At 42.4% G+C, this 18,741-nt stretch overlaps 1 protein-coding gene across 2 annotated transcripts in view; it reads left to right on the forward strand.

Annotated features, from left to right (window-relative positions):
- Window positions 1-2,717: 2,717 nt before the first annotated feature.
- IL13RA1 (interleukin 13 receptor subunit alpha 1) overlaps window positions 2,718-18,741 on the forward strand; it is a 30,477-nt gene continuing 14,453 nt past the window's right edge. Inside the window, exons 1-5 of one of the 2 annotated variants that reach the window (XM_028715004.2) lie at window positions 2,718-2,875; window positions 6,424-6,581; window positions 9,278-9,404; window positions 10,954-11,074; window positions 18,517-18,692. In XM_028715004.2, the coding sequence (XP_028570837.1) occupies window positions 2,809-2,875; window positions 6,424-6,581; window positions 9,278-9,404; window positions 10,954-11,074; window positions 18,517-18,692 (649 nt within the window). In that variant the 5' untranslated portion in view covers window positions 2,718-2,808. The remainder of the gene's footprint in view (window positions 2,876-6,423; window positions 6,582-9,277; window positions 9,405-10,953; window positions 11,075-18,516; window positions 18,693-18,741) is intronic. The other variant, XM_028715003.2, reaches the window with a different exon arrangement.

Here is an 18,741-nt window from a genome sequence, read left to right on the forward strand (position 1 = left end):
AGCTGTGAGTCCAGAATGACTCCCAGGCTGCGCACCTGGTCCTTCAGGGGCACAGTTACCCCATTCAGGACCAGGGAGTCCTCCACACCCACTCGTCTCCTGTCCCCCCAAAACAGTGCTTCTGTCTTGTCAGGATTCAACCTCAATTTGTTAGCCGCCATCCATGTGAAAAGGATCTAGGAGTCTTGGTAGACCGCAAACTTGACATGAGCCAACAGTGTGACGCAGCAGCTAAAAAAGCCAATGCAATTCTGGGCTGCATCAATAGGAGTATAGCATCTAGATCAAGGGAAGTAATAGTGCCACTGTATTCTGCTCTGGTCAGACCTCACCTGGAGTACTGTGTCCAGTTCTGGGCACCACAGTTCAAGAAGGACACTGACAAACTGGAACGTGTCCAGAGGAGGGCAACCAAAATGGTCAAAGGCCTGGAAACGATGCCTTATGAGGAACGGCTAAGGGAGCTGGGCATGTTTAGCCTTGAGAAGAGGAGGTTAAGGGGTGATATGATAGCCATGTTCAAATATATAAAAGGATGTCACATAGAGGAGGGAGAAAGGTTGTTTTCTGCTGCTCCAGAGAAGTGGACACGGAGCAATGGATCCAAACTACAAGAAAGAAGATTCCACCTAAACATTAGGAAGAACTTCCTGACAGTAAGAGCTGTTTGACAGTGGAATTTGCTGCCAAGGAGTGTGGTGGAGTCTCCGTCTTTGGAGGTCTTTAAGCAGAGGCTTGACAACCATATGTCAGGAGTGCTCTGATGGTGTTTCCTGCTTGGCAGGGGGTTGGACTCGATGGCCCTTGTGGTCTCTTCCAACTCTATGATTCTATGATCCTCGAATTGCCTCCAGACACTCACACAGGACCTTCACCGCCTTCACTGGTTCTGATTTGAAAGAGAGGTAGAGCTGGGTATCATCCGCATATTGATGGACACCCAGCCCAAATGTTAAAAAGCATGGGGGAGAGGACAGAACCCTGAGGCACCCCACAAGTGAGAGCCCAGGGGTCATAAGAGTAAGGTAAAAAGGTAAAGGACCCCTGGACGGTTAAGTCCAGTCAAAGGCGACTATGGGGTTGCGGCGCTCCTCTCGCTTTCAGGCTGAGTGAGCCGGCATTTGTCCGCAGACAGCTTTCTGGGTCGTGTGGCCAGCAGAACTAAACCACTACTGGTGCATGGAGGACCTTGATGAGTGCCAGAGTGCACGGAAACACCATTTACCTTCCCACTGCAGCGGTACCTACTTGCACTGGCATGCTTTCAAACTGCTAGGTTGACAGGAGGCAAGTGGGTAATTATTTTGTTGGGAGATGGAGTCCTTTTATTATGCATTGGTGTGATAAAATGCAGGATAACAGTGAGCCATTGAACCATTTCTTTAAAATCCTCTTTTAACCCTCCTCTCTCCCTCTCTTCTTTGTCAAATAAGTTGATTACTATGTATATTTTTGTATTTACAATTGGAGCTTTTGCAAATGTACTAAAACATAAACTTTAAAATATTAAGTATCAAATCATTGATGCAGCAATAAATTCCTACTTATTCATGAAAAATGTGAAGGCAATAAGTATTAATAAAAATAGGGCTTTTTTGTTTGTTTCTTCTGTCTTTTTAAAAAAGTTAGTTGTCTTATCTTAAAATTTTAAGTGTTGATTTTGGTTGCTTGGTTGCTTGAGGTTAGGGAGGGTGTGTTCTTGTGTGTGCAGGAGGTCTGGGCTATTTTTGTCTTAACGGAAGAAAACACCTTTTGCAAATGATTCAGTTGTATAACAGAACAAGATTCATTAAGGCAACAAACCTCTACACACTTTCCTGGGAGTAAACTCTATTTAACTCAATGAGACAGACATGCTTGAGAGGGCTACTGTCAGCTTTTGTTATATTTCAGCAACAAATATATTTTAGTATATCCTTTGCTTTATTTTTATTCTTCTAAGTTTTTTTAGCTGTTAAAAAGTAATAAAAAGGAAAGAGGGACGAAAGACTCCCATTTTTCTTTAGTCACATTTCCTACATATATATACTGAGTTTTGTATTCCCCATTTTTATCCTTCCAATAACGTTGGGGAGTTAGGTTACGTATGTGACATTCTGACAGTCTTTTATAATTTTGACTACATGGCTGCTTTTATCCTTTTGTTTGTTTCTATGCTACCAGGAAAGAAAAGTTCCTCCGCCCTGCAAGGTGAACTGGGTATTCAAATATTTACATAATTTTTTAAAAAATGAATATTTTATAAATAATTATCTCTCTATCTATCTCCTGTCTTGATCTGGATTTTGCTACTTAACCCATATGTAATTGCACCTATTTTAAAATGCCTATTTTAAAAAGTGAAGAAATTATTTTTTAAAAAAATTACCTCATCACCTCTCTCTCTCTACATACATATAACTTAATGGACTTTGTCAGTCACGGCCATTCATTTAGGTTCGATTCTGATGGTAGCAGCAACACTGGGAAGAAAGAAAGAAAGAAATCCCCCGGCACCTTCTTTGGGGCGCCCTCATTGACTGCACCTAAGTTAGCCACTTTCATGCAAATGGGTCTCCTCTGAGTAGAGCCAACAACAAGGGCTGTGACCCGCCTGGAGAGCGCGCCCTCTGCCCATGCTCAGGGGCCGGAGAGGAGAGAGGCTCGCGAGCCTCCTCTTTCCCCTCAGGCCGGCCTCCTTCCCTCGTCTCCTCCCTCCGCCAGGCGGGGCCAAGGCCGCGGGAAGGAGGAGGAGGAGGAGGAGGCGCCCCGGCCGGCACTCTTCCCGGCAGCGCCCGCCCCCGCCGCCACTCGAGCCTCGGGGATGTGATGGAGCCGCTGCTCGCCGAGATGGCCGCGCTGCTGCTGCTGCTGCTGGCCGGGGCCGTGGGCGGAGGTGAGGCGGCGGGGAAGGGGCCGGGGGGAGCGGGCCGGGGGGGGCCTCCGGGGGGCCCGGTCCCCCGGGGCGCCGCCAGCGCCTCCTCCTGCTGCCGGGCTGGGAGCCCTGAGGGATGGCCTGGGGGCGCCGGCTGCAGCCCCTGGAGAGCAAGGCCTGCTCGGACGAGGGTCCCTGGAGGGCAGAGTGGCGGGGGTCGATCCCTTAAGGTCGGAGGGAGAGAAACTCCTTCCTAGAAGTCGGCGGAGGAGGAGGAAAGGCAGCTCTGTTTCCTCAAAGTATTAGCTCCTCACAAGTAGATACGAATGTGGTGTTGATAAAGGCCTCGAAGGAGAGAAGAGTTTGGTTTCCTCAGAAGCCTGACGATGCTTGGCATCATGCCTTCCGACCCAGCTCCCTCTCTTGCTCCTCGCTGATTGCCTTCCTAATACGTAGTTCGGCACACAGAAGCCCGCTGTGCTGAAGAAAATCCCAGTTCCCTTTCCCCCATCCTTCCGTTTATTTACTTTGTATTTATAAAAGTATTGATGTGCTTCCACGTCGTAAAATATAGGGGGGGGGGTTGCGCGTGTGTACAACATTCAAATACGAAACACCATTGAAAACAATACAGACAATCATTCAAGTGACTGGCTAATTTAAAAAAGAAAAAGTTACAAAGGCATGTTAACATACAAAGGTCTTCAAGTCAACAGCAAGGCTGTTTGATCTGCGGCCAGGTTGCTGTCCAAATTGCAGCTCGCTGATCACTACTACACTTGAGGTGATCCCAAATTACTGTCATTTTCATAATTTCTTTTAGGTGCTTGGGAACAAAACTTGGCAAAGTTGCGTAACTTGACCTTAAACCAAATAAGGAACATTTTGGAAATGTTTAGGGAGGCTTAAGTAGACTTGGGTCCAGAAGGAGTAGCTGGATGACTTCTTAACTTCCTGCTCTATTAGTGTCCTCTATAAGAGGACAGTGGGTTTGATTTGTTTTTCTCCACCTTCCCAATTAAGTCGGTTTTCTGCTGTTGTTCTGTTAGCACAGGAACAGTTTAAACAGTCTCTAGCCAGACCTCTTCCATTGCATGCAGGCTGGCTGGTTTCCTTGACTCCTCCGTGCCCAGCCCAATATGAGCATAACTCAGTCTGTGTGCTGCTGAAGCTTTGTGCCTCTTCTCCTAATAATGGTAATCTAGCATTCTGAACAGGCTCACTTCACCTCAGCAGCAGCTGCCCACCTACTTTGCCCATCAGAGCCATCTTGTCTACCTGCCTGCCTGGCGGCATGATGGAGGAGCTGCCAATCTTACTGATCAACCCTAGTGTCCCTTGCCTACATGCCTATGTGTGAGTGAAAAAGGATTGTCCTTTGCCATTTGTGAGGTGGCCTCTTTTCTATGTTTCCTGAGTATGTTACATGTTGAGTATGTTACATGTGTGCCCATATATTTTCTATTTGTTAAAAGGCAGGGGCAGAAAGGAGTCGGCTGGCAATCTGTTGCCCAGGGAAACTCAGGGTTGGCTTCGGTTGTTGGCCTACAGATATAATCCCTCCTGATGTACTTTCAGCAAACAAAATATATACTAGTGCAGCAAGCTAACAAAAATACTATTGTGGGCTGCAACAAGAGGAAATCTAGTACAGTAATTATATGTATAGTGAGATGCTTGTGACACCATGTACTTCATATTTGCAAGACAACAAGCTATTTGGAGGGCTACATTTGGTCACTGTGACTAGCCAACTGGAAGCCCTTTTAGGATGACCTTAGGTAAGACTACCAAAGGACCTGTTGATGCAGAACCCTTGCTTTCCATGGAATGCCTGCAATGTTCTGAGGCAGCAGGATGAGAGAATTTTCTTTTACGTTAAGGAGACCCTTGGAATACCTTGCCCAAGAGATCTCCCCTATCCTGGAGCTGCTAGTTTAGGGTTGTTGTAGAAGAAACTTTTCTTCAGGCACATGCAATAAAAAAATAATAAAAGAGAGACTGAGGAAGGGAAGTTTAAATGATTGGCATAGCTATACCTCCAATTTAAATGCAATCTACAAAGAAAGAAGGAAAATATACATATGCGTAAAGAAAACGAAAACCCAATAATTTATTTAGATAGCTCAGTTGGCGTAAATATGAACCCTTCCTGCATTATTAGCTAACAAATACAAAACTAACATTCTCTAAAAATTAACTTTCAGATACCTGGTATGTGATATTTCCATGTCAGTATGCAATAGGCTGAAGCCAGCTTAGCTACCTAAAAGAGCTAGTCTGAGATTTTGAGCAACACAGCATAAGTTGTGTTACACTGCATTTCCACATAGTTTGCTATTTGGTGAAGAAATAAGAATCTTGGACACCCTCAGTTTTTCCCTTGAGGCTGAGGGGGAAAGCTTAAAAGTGTGTGGGTAGCACCCAGTGAATCACCAAAAGCTTGCTGCAGGAACTAGAGAAGTGGAAGCATAATTTCCAAACAAGACTTTTTTGATGGCATACAAAGGCAGCAAAAACTTATATTGGCATAATCCAGCTGGAAGCATCAATGGGTTGAATCTTCTATTAATTAAAGATTAAAATGAAGTTTTAAAAATACTGTAGGTGCTTTGTCAAATGCCAGGGTGGTCAGTACCATTGATCTTGAATTGTGCATTTAAGGTTATTTTTCTAAACTAGTTGGCTAGTTGCATACATCTGGAAGGAGAAGCCGATATTTCTTTGTGATGCATTCAAAGAGCTTGGTGCAACTTGAAAGTAGTGAAGGACATTGATGGAGGAGCTTGGCAGCATTCATTGATTCCAGGAATCTGGTACAGGGGCAGGTATATTATCACTACTTAGTCATCCTGTGCTATCTTGTTCTTAACTTTTGTGATATAACACACCAGCTCTCAGTCTTTTGACCCACTTTTCTCCATGCCTGAGACTCCCCTATCAGATGCGTCCTTGCTGTACTGATAAGTTTCTGGCTGTTGTTTTCCTTTTTCAGACTATAGCTATAGGGCATTGGCAGAGCACATGCTTTGCATATAGAGGACCCAAGGTCCAGTAGTAGTAGTAGTAGTAGTAGTAGTAGTAGTAGTAGTAATTTATTTATACCCCGCCCATCTGGGCAGCTCTCAACAGAATTAAAAGCACAATAAAACATCAGGCATTAAAAACCTCCCTAAACAGTTCCCAGCATCTACAGGTAGGGCTGGGAGAGAGTCCTATCTAAAGCCTGGGGGAGCTGTTGGCAGTTACAGGGTGTGCAGTATTGAGCTGTGGGGATAATGATGCCTCTCAGATAATGCCCTATGTGCATGACATACATGCACAATAAGCTGAGCACAGTGCATGGGATGGAATTCCAAGGGATGGCAAGCCTTTGACAATTGCCTATATTGTGGTGCTCCTTAAACTGTCACCCAAAGGCATTCCTTAGACCTCAAGGGCTGAAACTCTGTGGCAGTGGGTGTGCACCTGGCTGCATTTCCAGTTGCTGCTTGGATTCGTCCTGAAAGTCAACAACTTAAAAGAATAGAAAGTGATGGTTCCCCCATTTCCCTTCCTTTTTTTCATAGGAGTCGTGTTGGATCTGCCTCGCCCAACTAACATCACATATACTATCAATGAAAATAACTGCCAGCTGAATGTGACATGGGCTCCTGTAAAAATAGAAGATGACTGCATTCTACGGTATGTAACTGCTATAACCACCAGTGGAGAATGGGGCCAAAAGGTAAGCTTTCAGGGTCTTCTGATTCCAAGTCAGAAATTGCCCTGCTGAATTATTACACATACAAGAATTGTGATGAAAAGTAGGGCTTTGGGAATTGAGAAGCAAATCAGTGATTTCAGACAAGACTTGTGGAATCTAGAAATCTGATCTGTTTGAATTGATGGTGGCGTGACACTAAAGCTCTGCCAAGGGGTGGTATATAAGGAGAAGAGGGTCAATCAGCCTCTTATGCTGCATTAAATATAGTCTTTATAGGTTAGCATGGGTGGTGTTTCCTCTTGTAACCATGGAAAGTTAAACTGGCATGATGTCCTGAGTGGTGTTCTCACACACATACATACACAAATATGCATAAACACACAAGTGGCATGATCTTTTTCAACACTTGGCAATCTTGAAGCAGGGAAAACACCAATACGAGCAGGGGGTAACACAGGAGAGTCTTAAAGGGACACAAAAATAAAGATTTAACGGTCCAACACATTTTAAATATATTATTTCCCCAGGGCACCTAGATGCATCACACTGAGTCCTATACCATTCTCATTTACCAAATACTACACAGTACTGTGCCTCTGAGAAGGGATATCTTAGAAAGCAATGGGCCACTAACAACACATTCTTATACATGTCTACTCAGAAGTAAGACCTACTGAGTGGAATTTATTTCCAGGTGTTAGATTGCTGCTGAATATTTTTGCACCTTTTGATACTCCAGCTCTCCTTTCTTTCTCCCTCTCTCACCAAACTTGGCAACTAGCAGTTGAGTGTGTCAGCTAGGGGTGGGGAAGGTTTTTTTGGCCTGCTGAGCAAGATCTTTATCCCTCCTACCCCCATGGGTGGGTGGTTGCCACCTGTGAAAGTTGGCCTTTGAGAGGAGATAATTCAAAGGGCTGGCTCAGTCCATGTGCAGCTCTTCTCAAACACCTGACAATCATCTGGCTGTTGGACATTAGAGAAGAGGTGTTCTAATAGGGTTGTCCTACATCTGGGAAATCTGGACATGCCCTCTTTTGAAGGACCAACATGCCCATCCGAGCGGAGCTTTACATTTTAAAGGAAATGTCTGGGGTTTTTGGCTCAGGCTCCTTGGGCTTCTTGGCCTCAGGCTTGCTCAAGCTGCTCTGCACACCATGGCCGCTGCCAGCCCAATCCAGGGAAAGAGGTGCACAGGCTCTGTGGCCCTCCCACATGCCTCTTTCCCTGGCTTGGGCTGGCAGCAGTTCAGGCTGTCCTCTTTTTTGTTCTTCAAGATATGGCAATCCTAGTTCAAAGTGCTTTGCAAGCCCAGTGTTCAGTGCTTCCAGTACACCACAGGGGTTGCAAAACACGTAATGATGAGCTGGTTCTCGGGCACCTGGGGATCACCACACAAAGGACCTTGAGGAGACTATGTTATCAGTGCCTGCAAAGCCCTTTTCAGCCAAGCCTTAACTGCCACACATCCTGACATCATAGATAGCAGGTGGGTGTGGCTTGCTCAAAATGGCTTTGCAAATCAAATAGGGAAGACTGGTGGGCCAGATTGGCCTACAGGCCAGAGGTTCCCCATATCTGGTGTCACTGACTTCTCTGCAACATGCTATCTTGCAAGTAATGCCAACGTTCTGCCTGTGGGGTTAGAGAGCTCTGGTGGGTCATTTGCACATGCAAGTCAAGTGTGATCAAGTAGTATGCCCAGCTTTTCCATGGCTTGAACTCAAGATGACTTCCAAAACACGGCCTAAAACAAATGGTAAAATTAGGCAGTCCAATAACAAAGATAGCAAAATCATCTAAATCAGGAGTATCCTGCAAGGTGCCCTCCAATTGTTGTGGACTGCAACTGGCATCATTCCTGACCATTGACCATACTGATAGGAGTTGCATTTGTGTGACTCCTGCAGTGTACCATTGCCATCACAATTATGGAAAGGCTTCTGTATAACTTCACGGACATTTAACTCTTTGGAGTGATTTATGTGATTGGATTGTGTGCATTTCAAGTAAGATGTGGAAAACTAAACTAGAAAAGACTAGTGATAGCAGGAAAAGCACACGAGGGGAGTACCACAATTCCTGCTGCTACTTAAACACATTCAGCCTAACGGGTGCTGTACAGAAATTAAAAATTCCAAGGCCTTTCCCACAGGCTCAAAATCTAAGAAGACAGGGGAATATTGTGTGCTAGCAAGAAGACAGAGTAAAAGAGAATGCAATAATTAGCAAGAGTAGGAAAGTAGTATGATGATTTTGAAAAAGAGATCATAAATAGCACAAGGGAGTAAAGGGTTAATAGATGAGTGTTCCACAAATGGACTGTCAGGAGCATAGAGAGAAAGCAATGGAGACAGATAAAAAATACAAATACAAAATAATAAACGGGGGGACATATAGGAATGTAATTTAATTAAAGTGAACATAAAGAAAAACAAGCAGAATAATTGAGACCAGAAATAGATGTCATCTTGTGTATGCCTCCACAAAAGTAAGCCTCAGTGACTTAAGTTACTTTGCTTTCTCCCAGGTGAGTGTGTTTAGAAATGCAGCCTTTGGCTTCCAAGGAAACTGCTACTAGTACAGTTGTACACATAGAGTGTTTTACCAGTAGAAGCCTTATGATTTTTATCCTGTGGAATCGGGTTTAAAAATTACTTTGTTTGAGATTAGTAGTTTTTAATACATGTATATATGATTTCCCCTCCTTCCAAACATAGGAATGGAATGTTCAAAATTTCCGGACAGTATTCATACCTCTGGGTAAAAAAGTCATTTTTGGAGTCGCCACTTCATGTCAAGGACAGGGTGATGGAGATTATGTTAAAATCACTCTTTGTCAAAATGGTAAGTTTTCAGACACTGCATTCTATAGATTTAAAAAATATTTTTTATTAAAGAAGTTATTGGTTTACAAAAGCACATGCATTGTCTCTTCAGATTTGTATTAGACATTTATTTATCAAAAATTGCACAAATATCTGTATCAACTTAACAAATCCATATTCGTACTCCAAACCAGAAAGCTTCTTGAGATCCCCTGCCCAAGTTGTGCACCCAGTGCTACATTTCCCTAAGTCCAGTCCTCCCCAACCCGGTGGCCTCCAGATGTTTCATTCTACAACTCCCATTAGCTTAAACCACTCAGGCTATTAAACAGACTGTGGGAAATGTAGTCCAATACATCTGGAGGCCATGAAGTTGAGAGACATTGCCTTAGGCCTTTTCATTCTCAGCATGAGTTTGCTCATTCTCGACCAGTCACAGAAGTATCATGTGCATTAGACGTGCAGGGATTGGACACTGTTTGATAGCACTCTTTAAACCCCTTCGGGTTGGCAGCGCTGCAGATAAACTGCAGGTTACATGCATGGTATGGAGAAAAAGTAGAATGGGGCGTGTTCCTCCCTTTCTCAATAGAACAATCTGGGATTATTCAATTAAAATGCATGGTGGGAGATTGAGGACAGGGAAAAGGAAGTACTGTTCATACAGCACCTAGGTAAACTATGGAACTTGCTACTACTAGATGCAGTTGTAGCCACCAACTTAAGGTAAAGGTAAAGGTACCCCTGCCCATACGGGCCAGTCTTGACAGACTCTAGGGTTGTGCGCCCATCTCACTTAAGAGGCCGGGGGCCAGCGCTGTCCGGAGACACTTCGGACACCACCAACTTAGATGCCTTTAAAAGGGCTTAGACAAATGAATGGAAAATTAAGGCTCTCAGTAGTTACTTGTCATGATGGCTGTGTATTACGTCACGTAGGAATATCAGTTGCTGGGAAGTATGAGCAGGAAAGTGCTTTGTGCTCAACCCTCATGGGCTTTTTGCAAAGTTCTGCAAGCATAGGAGTTTCCCCTGGCATGCTGATGCTTCCCTTTTACTCCGTTGCCCCATTTTGATCTCCATTTCAGTCAGCAGGGGGCCCGAGGGGTTGGCATGGGTGTGATGGTTAAGACTAAAACATTCCAACACGTTTTCAGAATTGACAAAATGCTCTGAAATACATGGATGGTACTTGGTGAATTCTCTGCTGCAAGAAAGGGCTGGGGATGGTTGAACCTTCCCATTCCATATATCTGATAGTTTCCTGCCCCACCCCTAAATTAAGCCTTCAAGCACCAATCATTACTATAGAATGAAGTACACAAAGTAAATGTTTTCAGGTGGGTTTAATTTGCATGACCTAGCCTAAATTAGGAATTGCGGGATTTTGCTAGTTCAAAGCCTTTGAGTCTTGCTGTGCTTGAAACCCAATTTCTGGGCTCCAGCAGTACTGCTTTGCAGGCAAGTTAGGGCCACAGTTTCAGAAGCTCACTGAAGAAGGAGGAATGCTTAGTTAAAGTCAGGCACTTGATGCAACCAATCCTGCTTCTGATGCTTTTGCTTCCTAGGTATTGCAGGTACAGGAGCCACTAAAATCCTATGTATGTGGTATAATATGAAGTACATGATGTGCTCATGGCAGCGTGGAGAGAATGCAAGTCCTAACACAACCTACAAATTGAATTACTGGTTTGTACTTAATTTTTTCTTTTATTTCCATTGTGTAGGGAATTTGGGAACTTGGCCCTCTCTCTTTCAGCGCAGAGCTGTGAGGGATTTTAATCAAACATTCCTCAGTTTGGAAATCCCTTTGGGAAACATGATGAAAACTGTTTTGAATCATAAAATCATAAAATTGTAGAGTTTGAAGGGACGCCAAGGGTCATCTAACACAACCCCCTACAATGCTGGAATCTCAACAAGAGCATCCATGACAGATGGCTATCCAACCTCTGCTTAAACCTCAAATTAAGGGGTGTCCACCACCTTTCAAGGTAGTCTGTTCCATTGTTGAACAGCTCATACTGTCGGAAAGTTCTTCCTTCTCTTTTATTGTAACTTGGTTTGAGTCCAGTGCTTTAAGTATTATCCTCCAGAGCAGGAGAAAATAAGCTTGCTCCATCTTCCATGTGACAACTCTCAAGATATTTGAAGATGGCTCTCATGTCTCCTCTCAGTTTCCTCTTTTCCAGGCTAAACACACCCAGCTCTCTCAACCGTTCCTCATAAGGGCTTGGTTTCCACACCCTTAATCATCTGGGTTGCCCTCCTCTGCACACACTCCAGCTTGTCAACATCCATCTTAAATTGTAGCACCCAGAATTAGGCACAGTATTCCAACTGTGGTCTGACTAAGGCAGAATAAAGGTAAAGGGACCCCAGACCATTAGGTCCAGTCGTGACTGACTCTGGGGTTGCAGCGCTCATCTCGCTTTATTGGCCGAAGGAGCCGGCGTACAGCTTCCAGGTCATGTGGCCAGCATGACTAAGCTGCTTTTGGCGAACCAGAGCAGCGCATGGAAACGCCGTTTACCTTCCCGCTGGAGCGGTACCTATTTATCTACTTGCACTTTGATGTGCTTTCGAACTGCTAGGTTGGCAGGAGCAGGGACCGGGCAACAGGAGCTCAGCCTGTCGCGGGGATTTGAACTGCCGACCTTCTGATCGGCAAGTCCTAGGCTCAGTGGTTTAACCCACAGCGCCACCCGTGTCCCAAGGCAGAATAGAGTGGTACTATTACTTCCCTTGACCTGGACACTATATTTCTTTGGATGCAGCCTAGAATGTCATTAGCTTTTTTTGCTGCTGCATCACACTGTTGACTCATGTTAAGTTTGTGGTCTACCAAGACCCCCTAGATCCTTCTCACATGTACAACTGGCAAGCCAGGGGTCCCCCAACTTATATTTGTGCATTTAGTTCTTCCTGTCTAAGTGCAAAACCTTACATTTGTCCATATTGAAATTCATTTTGTTGGTATGGGCCCAGTTCTTCAATGTGTTAAGGTCATCTTGAATCCTGATTCTGTCTTCTGAGGCATTAGCTACCCCTCCGAGTTTGATGTTGTCTGTAAATTGGATGAGCGTCACCTCCATTCCTTTGCCCTATTCATTTATAAAGGCATTGAATAACAACAGGCCCAGGGCAGAACCCCACTGCACCCCACTTGTCACTTTTTCTAGGATGACACGGAATCATTAATGTGCACTCTATATATGTGTGTGTGTGTGTGTGTGTGTGTGTGTGTGTGTGTGTGTGTGTGTATCTTTCCTCTTTTCCATTCACAAGGGTCATTCTAGACACAGCCAAATTTTTACATTAGAACCTTGTCTTTCTAAATAATCATTCAAGCACTTCTGTTCCTTCTTGACTGTATTCATTGGCTTTAGTCTTATTATATCCGTCAATTTGGCCAGTTCCAAATATTCACATAATTTATATAACCATTCCTCTTTGGTCGGTACCTGGTTACCCTTTCCAGTACTTAGCCACTAGGATTCTCGCCGCTGATGTCGTGTACAGAAACAATTTAGTATTTTCTCTAGAAATATCACTATTCAATATTCCCAAGAGGTATGTTTCTGGTCTTTTGCTATGTGAAGTTCTTAGTAACTTTTTTATTTCTTCCTGGATCATGTCCCAGAACTTTCTGATCTATGGACATGTCTACCACATATGGTAAAAGGTTCTGCTTTGTGCATCTCCAGCACTTATTACTAAGCGATTTGTTCATTTTAGCCAATCTCTCCGGTGTTAAATACTATCTATGGTGCATTTTCAGGTAGTTTTCGCTTATTAAATAACATACTGTAAAATTAATATTTTTTTGTCCACAGTTTTTTCCACTCTTTATATTCAATTACATAACCTAAGTCCTGCTCCCATCTTATTATGGCCTTTCCCTTTTCCTCTTTTTCTATTTGAGCATTCTGTAACAGCTTGTACATTTTGGAGAGAGTCTTTTGGTTGTTCTGTAAAATCTCCTCTAAGATCTAAGGCTTTATTATCAAACCTTTTTAACGTCTTATCTTTTTCAAAGGTCGCCCTAAGCTGGTATTATTCTAGCCAATTTACCCCTAGTTGTTTGAGTTCTTCAAACCTTTTCAGTTTGGGACAATAATTTATCTCATCCACCAAGTCTCTGTAAGTTGGCCAGTTATTGTTCATGTTATTCTTATGAATGGCAGTTGACTCTATAGGTGGTACCCACCAAGGGGTTTTTGTTATAACTTTGGATTTATTCCTCTCCCAAACTTCGAATAAGGCCTTCCTCACTAGGTGGACATCGGTATTCCTAAGCAACATCCAGTCTTTCAACCAAGTCCAACATGCGGCCTCAAAGTACATTCTGAGGTCCGGGACTGCAAAACCGTCAACAATTTAAAATTCATTCTTGCTTTTTTGCCCTTGCCAAATAAAACTGGCCAGGTCCCTCTGCCAATCTTTAAAACATTTTGTCCCAATAATTATTGGAATTGTCTGAAAGAGAAAGAGGATTTTGGGAAGTACTGTTATTTTAATCATTGATATTCTGCCCCATAATAACAGCTTCAATTGACTCAAATTTTCTAAATTTCCTTTAATTTCCTTCCATTTTTTGATGTAATTGTCTTTAAATAAATTAGTGTTTTTATTTATGAGGAACGGCTAAGGGAGCTGGGCATGTTTAGCCTGGAGAAGAGGAGGTTAAGGGGTGACATGATAGCCATGTTCAAATATATAAAAGGATGTCATATAGAGGAGGGAGAAAGGTTGTTTTCTGCTGCTCCAGAGAAGCGGACACGGAGCAATGGATCCAAACTACAAGAAAGGAGATTCCACCTAAACATTAGGAAGAACTTCCTGACAGTAAGAGCTGTTTGACAGTGGAATTTGCTGCCAAGGAGTGTGGTGGAGTCTCCGTCTTTGGAGGTCTTTAAGCAGAGGCTTGACAACCATATGTCAGGAGTGCTCTGATGGTGTTTCCTGCTTGGCAGGGGGTTGGACTCGATGGCCCTTGTGGTCTATTCCAACTCTATGATTCTATGATTTGTAATCCATACCCCCAGATAGTTTACTTTGTTTGTGATCTTTAGACCTGTTATTCTTTCTAGGTCTTCTTGTTCCTTCTCTCCCATATTTTTTGTTAATAATTTAGATTTATCTTTATTCAGTTTAAATCCCGAAACCTCGCCAAATTCATTCATTTTGACTAGTGCTTTTTGTATGCCTTCATTTGGGTTTTCAGTAGTAATAATCACATCATCAGCAAATGCCTTCACCTTGTAATATCAGCTACCTAAATTAATGCCCCTTATTTCCTGATCTTTCCTTATTGCTATTAAGAGAGTCTCTGACGTTGTGATAAATAAGAGTGGGGACAAGGGACAACCTTGTCTAGTCCCTCTTTCTATATTAAATTCTTCAGTGATTTCATTATTTATAATTATTTTGGTTTTCTGGTTGTCATAGATTGCCCTAATTCCATTCATGATGTTGTCTCCTGTTCTCAAGCTCTCAAAAGTTTTAATTAAGAAGTTCCATGACACACTGCTGAAAGCCTTCTCCACATCTACCAGTAGCATTGCTACCTTTTTGCTTGGTTTCATTTCTGTATATTCCAGTAAGTCAATAATTATCCTTGTCTTATTTCTTATTTGCTTCCCCAGCAAAAAGCCAGCTTGATCATTTCCTATTACCCTGTTTGAGAAATTTTTCAACCTGTTAGCCAGGATACCTGTAAATATTTTATAATCCATGTTTAGTAGTGAAATTGGTCTAAAATTCTTAATAAGGTTCAGATCTGTACCTTGTTTCGGTAAGAGTGTTATTAGTGCTTCATGCCAGGATTCTGGGGTTTTCCCTTTCTCCAGTATCTCATGCCTGATTTGTTTAGGCTTAGGGATAACTATTTCTTCTAATTTTTTATAATATATTATTGAAATCCCATCCAGACCTGGCGATTTTCCAACTTTCATTTTCCTTATCACTTCTTTAATTTCATCTGTTTCTATATTTGAATTTAGTAGGCTATGTTCAGCCTCCTCAATCTCTGGCAACTTGTTTTCTATCAGGTATTTTTTAACTTTATTCTCATCTTTGTGTTCTAGTTCATATAGTTTTTTGTAATAATTCATAAATTTAATTTGGTCCGGGTCGATAATTTCTTTTCCCTGGTCTGTTATTTTATTTACAACTCTTTCCACTTGTCTTTCCTTTGTTAACCAGGCCAGCATCTTGCCAGGTTTATTGGCCGATTCAAATTATCTTTGTCAGTCCATTTGATTTTGTTTTCCACTTCTTTATTTATTAAATTGGATATATGGGATTGTAAAATTTTTATGTTTTGGAGTATTTTCTCATTTTTAGGGTTTTTTACCAACTCTTTTACATTTTCTCTAATCTGTTTATTTATTTCCATGATATTACTCTCTTTACTCTTCCTAATCCTCCCCATTTGTTGTATTCCAAAGCCTCTCATATAGGCTTTGCTTGCATCCCAGATTATTTTCCTATCTGTGACTTGTTTTTCATTTATTTCAAAGAATTCTTTCAGCATTTCTTTGGCTTTAATTACCCTTTGATCATCTCTCCATAATTCATCATTCATCCTCCCCCTCCTCCTTGTACGTTTTTTAAATTTCCTATGTATCATTACTACGTTGTAGTCTGACAGGGATCTATTCAAAATTTCTGCTTTCTCCAAGCTCAGTGTCAATTTTTTTGAAGTCCAGATCACTTCAGTTTCCCCACCTGACTTTTTAACTTCAGGAAAATGTGTGATATCTTTTACGTTGTTGTTGTTGTTTAGTCGTTTAGTCGTCTCCGACTCTTCGTGACCCCATGGACCATAGCACGCCAGGCACCTCTGTCCTCCACTACCTCCCGCAGTTTGGTCAAACTCATGCTGGTAACCTCGAAAACACTATCCAACCATCTCGTCCTCTGTCGCCCCCTTCTCCTTGTGCCCTCCATCTTTCCCAGCATCAGTGTCTTCTCCAGGGAAGAACATCTTTTACGTTAGGATGTTTAATTCTCCAAGTATTATAAAGATTGAACTTTTCTGTCATTTGGAAGGAGAATGGTAATCTACCTGAGTTAGATAGTCTATCTCTGTCCTTTCTATCCATTTTGATGGATGCAACTCCATTTAAGTCCCCCATAATTATTATATTTTCACTGGCATAGTCCCAGAGTCTCTCTTCTAAGTTTCTATAGAATTCTAATTTGTAATTGTTTGGGGCATAAATCCCCACCAAAGTTATTTTTTCTTCATTTATTTGTATCTCTACCCTTAGGACTCTGCCTTCTTCATCTTGAAATAACAGTTGCGGGTTTAGGACTGGTTTTACATAGATGACCACTCCCCTCTTTTTCTCCGTACCTGATGATATATACTCTAGACCCAAATTTTTATTTTTTGAAACCCTTATATGCTTATTAGATATATGGGTCTCTTGAAAACATATAATATCCCATTTCCCGCCTCTTTAATATACATTCTTCTTTGTTCCTTTTTAGTTTACTGTTCAGCCCATTCAGTTTCCAGGAGATACATTTAAATGCCATACATTTTTTTTTAATTTGTCAAGTCTTACTTAAGTAATCAAGCGGTGATAGAAAAAAAGAAAAAGGATAAAGGAAAACAGAAAATACAAATCGTAATTAAAAGTCTTAGTCTTATCTTGTTTTTATTTTCTCACTCTTGAAGCTTCTCTCCTCCTAACTCTTGCCAGTACTTCTTCCAGAGGATTCTGGTTTCTTCCACCAATCTGAAAGTTCTTTTCCTCTCTTTATATGTAAAGGTGAGTCCCTGAGGGAATTCCCATTTGAATAATATTTTATTTTTCTTAAGCGCTGATGTAAATCTATAATTGTCTCTCCTTTTTAACAGATGGATTGGGACTTCTTTCATGATCTCAATATGTTTCCCATCTATATACAAGGGGTTTGCTCTGCCCTTTAGCAATATTTTACTCTGTGTAGCCTCGAGTTCAAAAATACTAGACAATCCCATGGTCTTTTCCTGCTTTTTGACTTGTTCACTCTTATTCTAAATATTTTCTCGATATCCAGAGACAAGTTGTTTCGTTTGCATATTAAATTGGCGGGGGGGGGGGGGCCTTCTTCGTTGTCAGTTTTAAATTAATGGAGAGTTCAGCGCTGACTTGCTGGGTTTTGAGGTGCTAGCGTCGGAGAGTGGTTCTGCCTGTTTGCGCTGAGGTTTCCCCCCATGCCATCTCCACTGGTAAATGTTTTAAATAACAAAGGAGCGGAAACTTGGGGAAACCCCTTGATGCGCAGCTTTGGGCTCAGCCCTCAGGATCCCCACCTGAGGTCGGGGTAACTTACGCCTCTCATTCCCCATGGTCTCTCTCCGGTGTTGGGTCTGCCTTGAGTTCCCAGGAGTGCAGTCCCTCACCCGGTCACTGAACGTGCTGCTCTGGAAGTCTGCCGCTTTGCTTCCTAAGGTCACTTGTTTTGATATCAGCATTTTTCCATCTTCTCTATGCAGAGGACCTACTGCTTTCTTTTTCTTCCTCTTGCTTCAAACATAGTGGAAGAAACATTTATTAATTATTTTTAACCTCTTGCAAGCCTTCTTTCTGCAACTTAACTGCTCCCCTGTAACTGTTGGCTACTGTATACTCTTCCTTCTTGATTTCCCCTGTCTCAACTCAACTGTAAGCTCCTCATGCAGCCGCACCAGACATCATTTCTTTCTTGTTGGAATTGTCTGCATTTGAGCCTTCAATTTTTCACCTTTTAAAAACTCCTAACTACTTTGTACTCCCTTCTCTTTGAGTATTTCTGACCATGGAATTTTACCCAGTAGCTCCTTAAGCTAATAATAATGCGGAGGCGGGGGGGGGGGGGAGTAATAATGGCCAGGGGGAAAATGGAATTTCCCTTTTCAAGTAGATGGAGAGTGACTGGATACAGTGGCTATTTTACAGCTTCCTTTTACCTTGAATATAAAGGTGGGGGAGAGGACTAGGTGGCACCAATAACAATCCAAAATCTAAGGCTATCACAAAGCAGCACTGCACTTCATGTTTTCTGCTGCCTTAATAGTATAGGAGTGCAAACATGTTGACCTGCTACCACCCTGACTTTTAAGTGTGCTGATGTTGCTTCCTCTTGCCCCCAAGGTATATTGATCAGGATAGAGGAGGGCCATGCACACATTACACTAAAAAAGGTGACGACTTTCGATGCACTTTCGACACAAACCTTTATTGGCCTCCAGGACTCAGCATTTCTATCCAGGGCAATTCCAGAGACATTCAGCCTGTGTGTATAATGAATAAATTACCAGAAGTATATGGTAAGTTTACAAGCTGCTTGGCTATAGGTCTGTTTCATGTGAAAAGGCT

This window comes from Podarcis muralis, chromosome Z (assembly GCF_964188315.1).
Source record: "Podarcis muralis chromosome Z, rPodMur119.hap1.1, whole genome shotgun sequence".
Classification (NCBI taxonomy): domain Eukaryota; kingdom Metazoa; phylum Chordata; class Lepidosauria; order Squamata; family Lacertidae; genus Podarcis; species Podarcis muralis.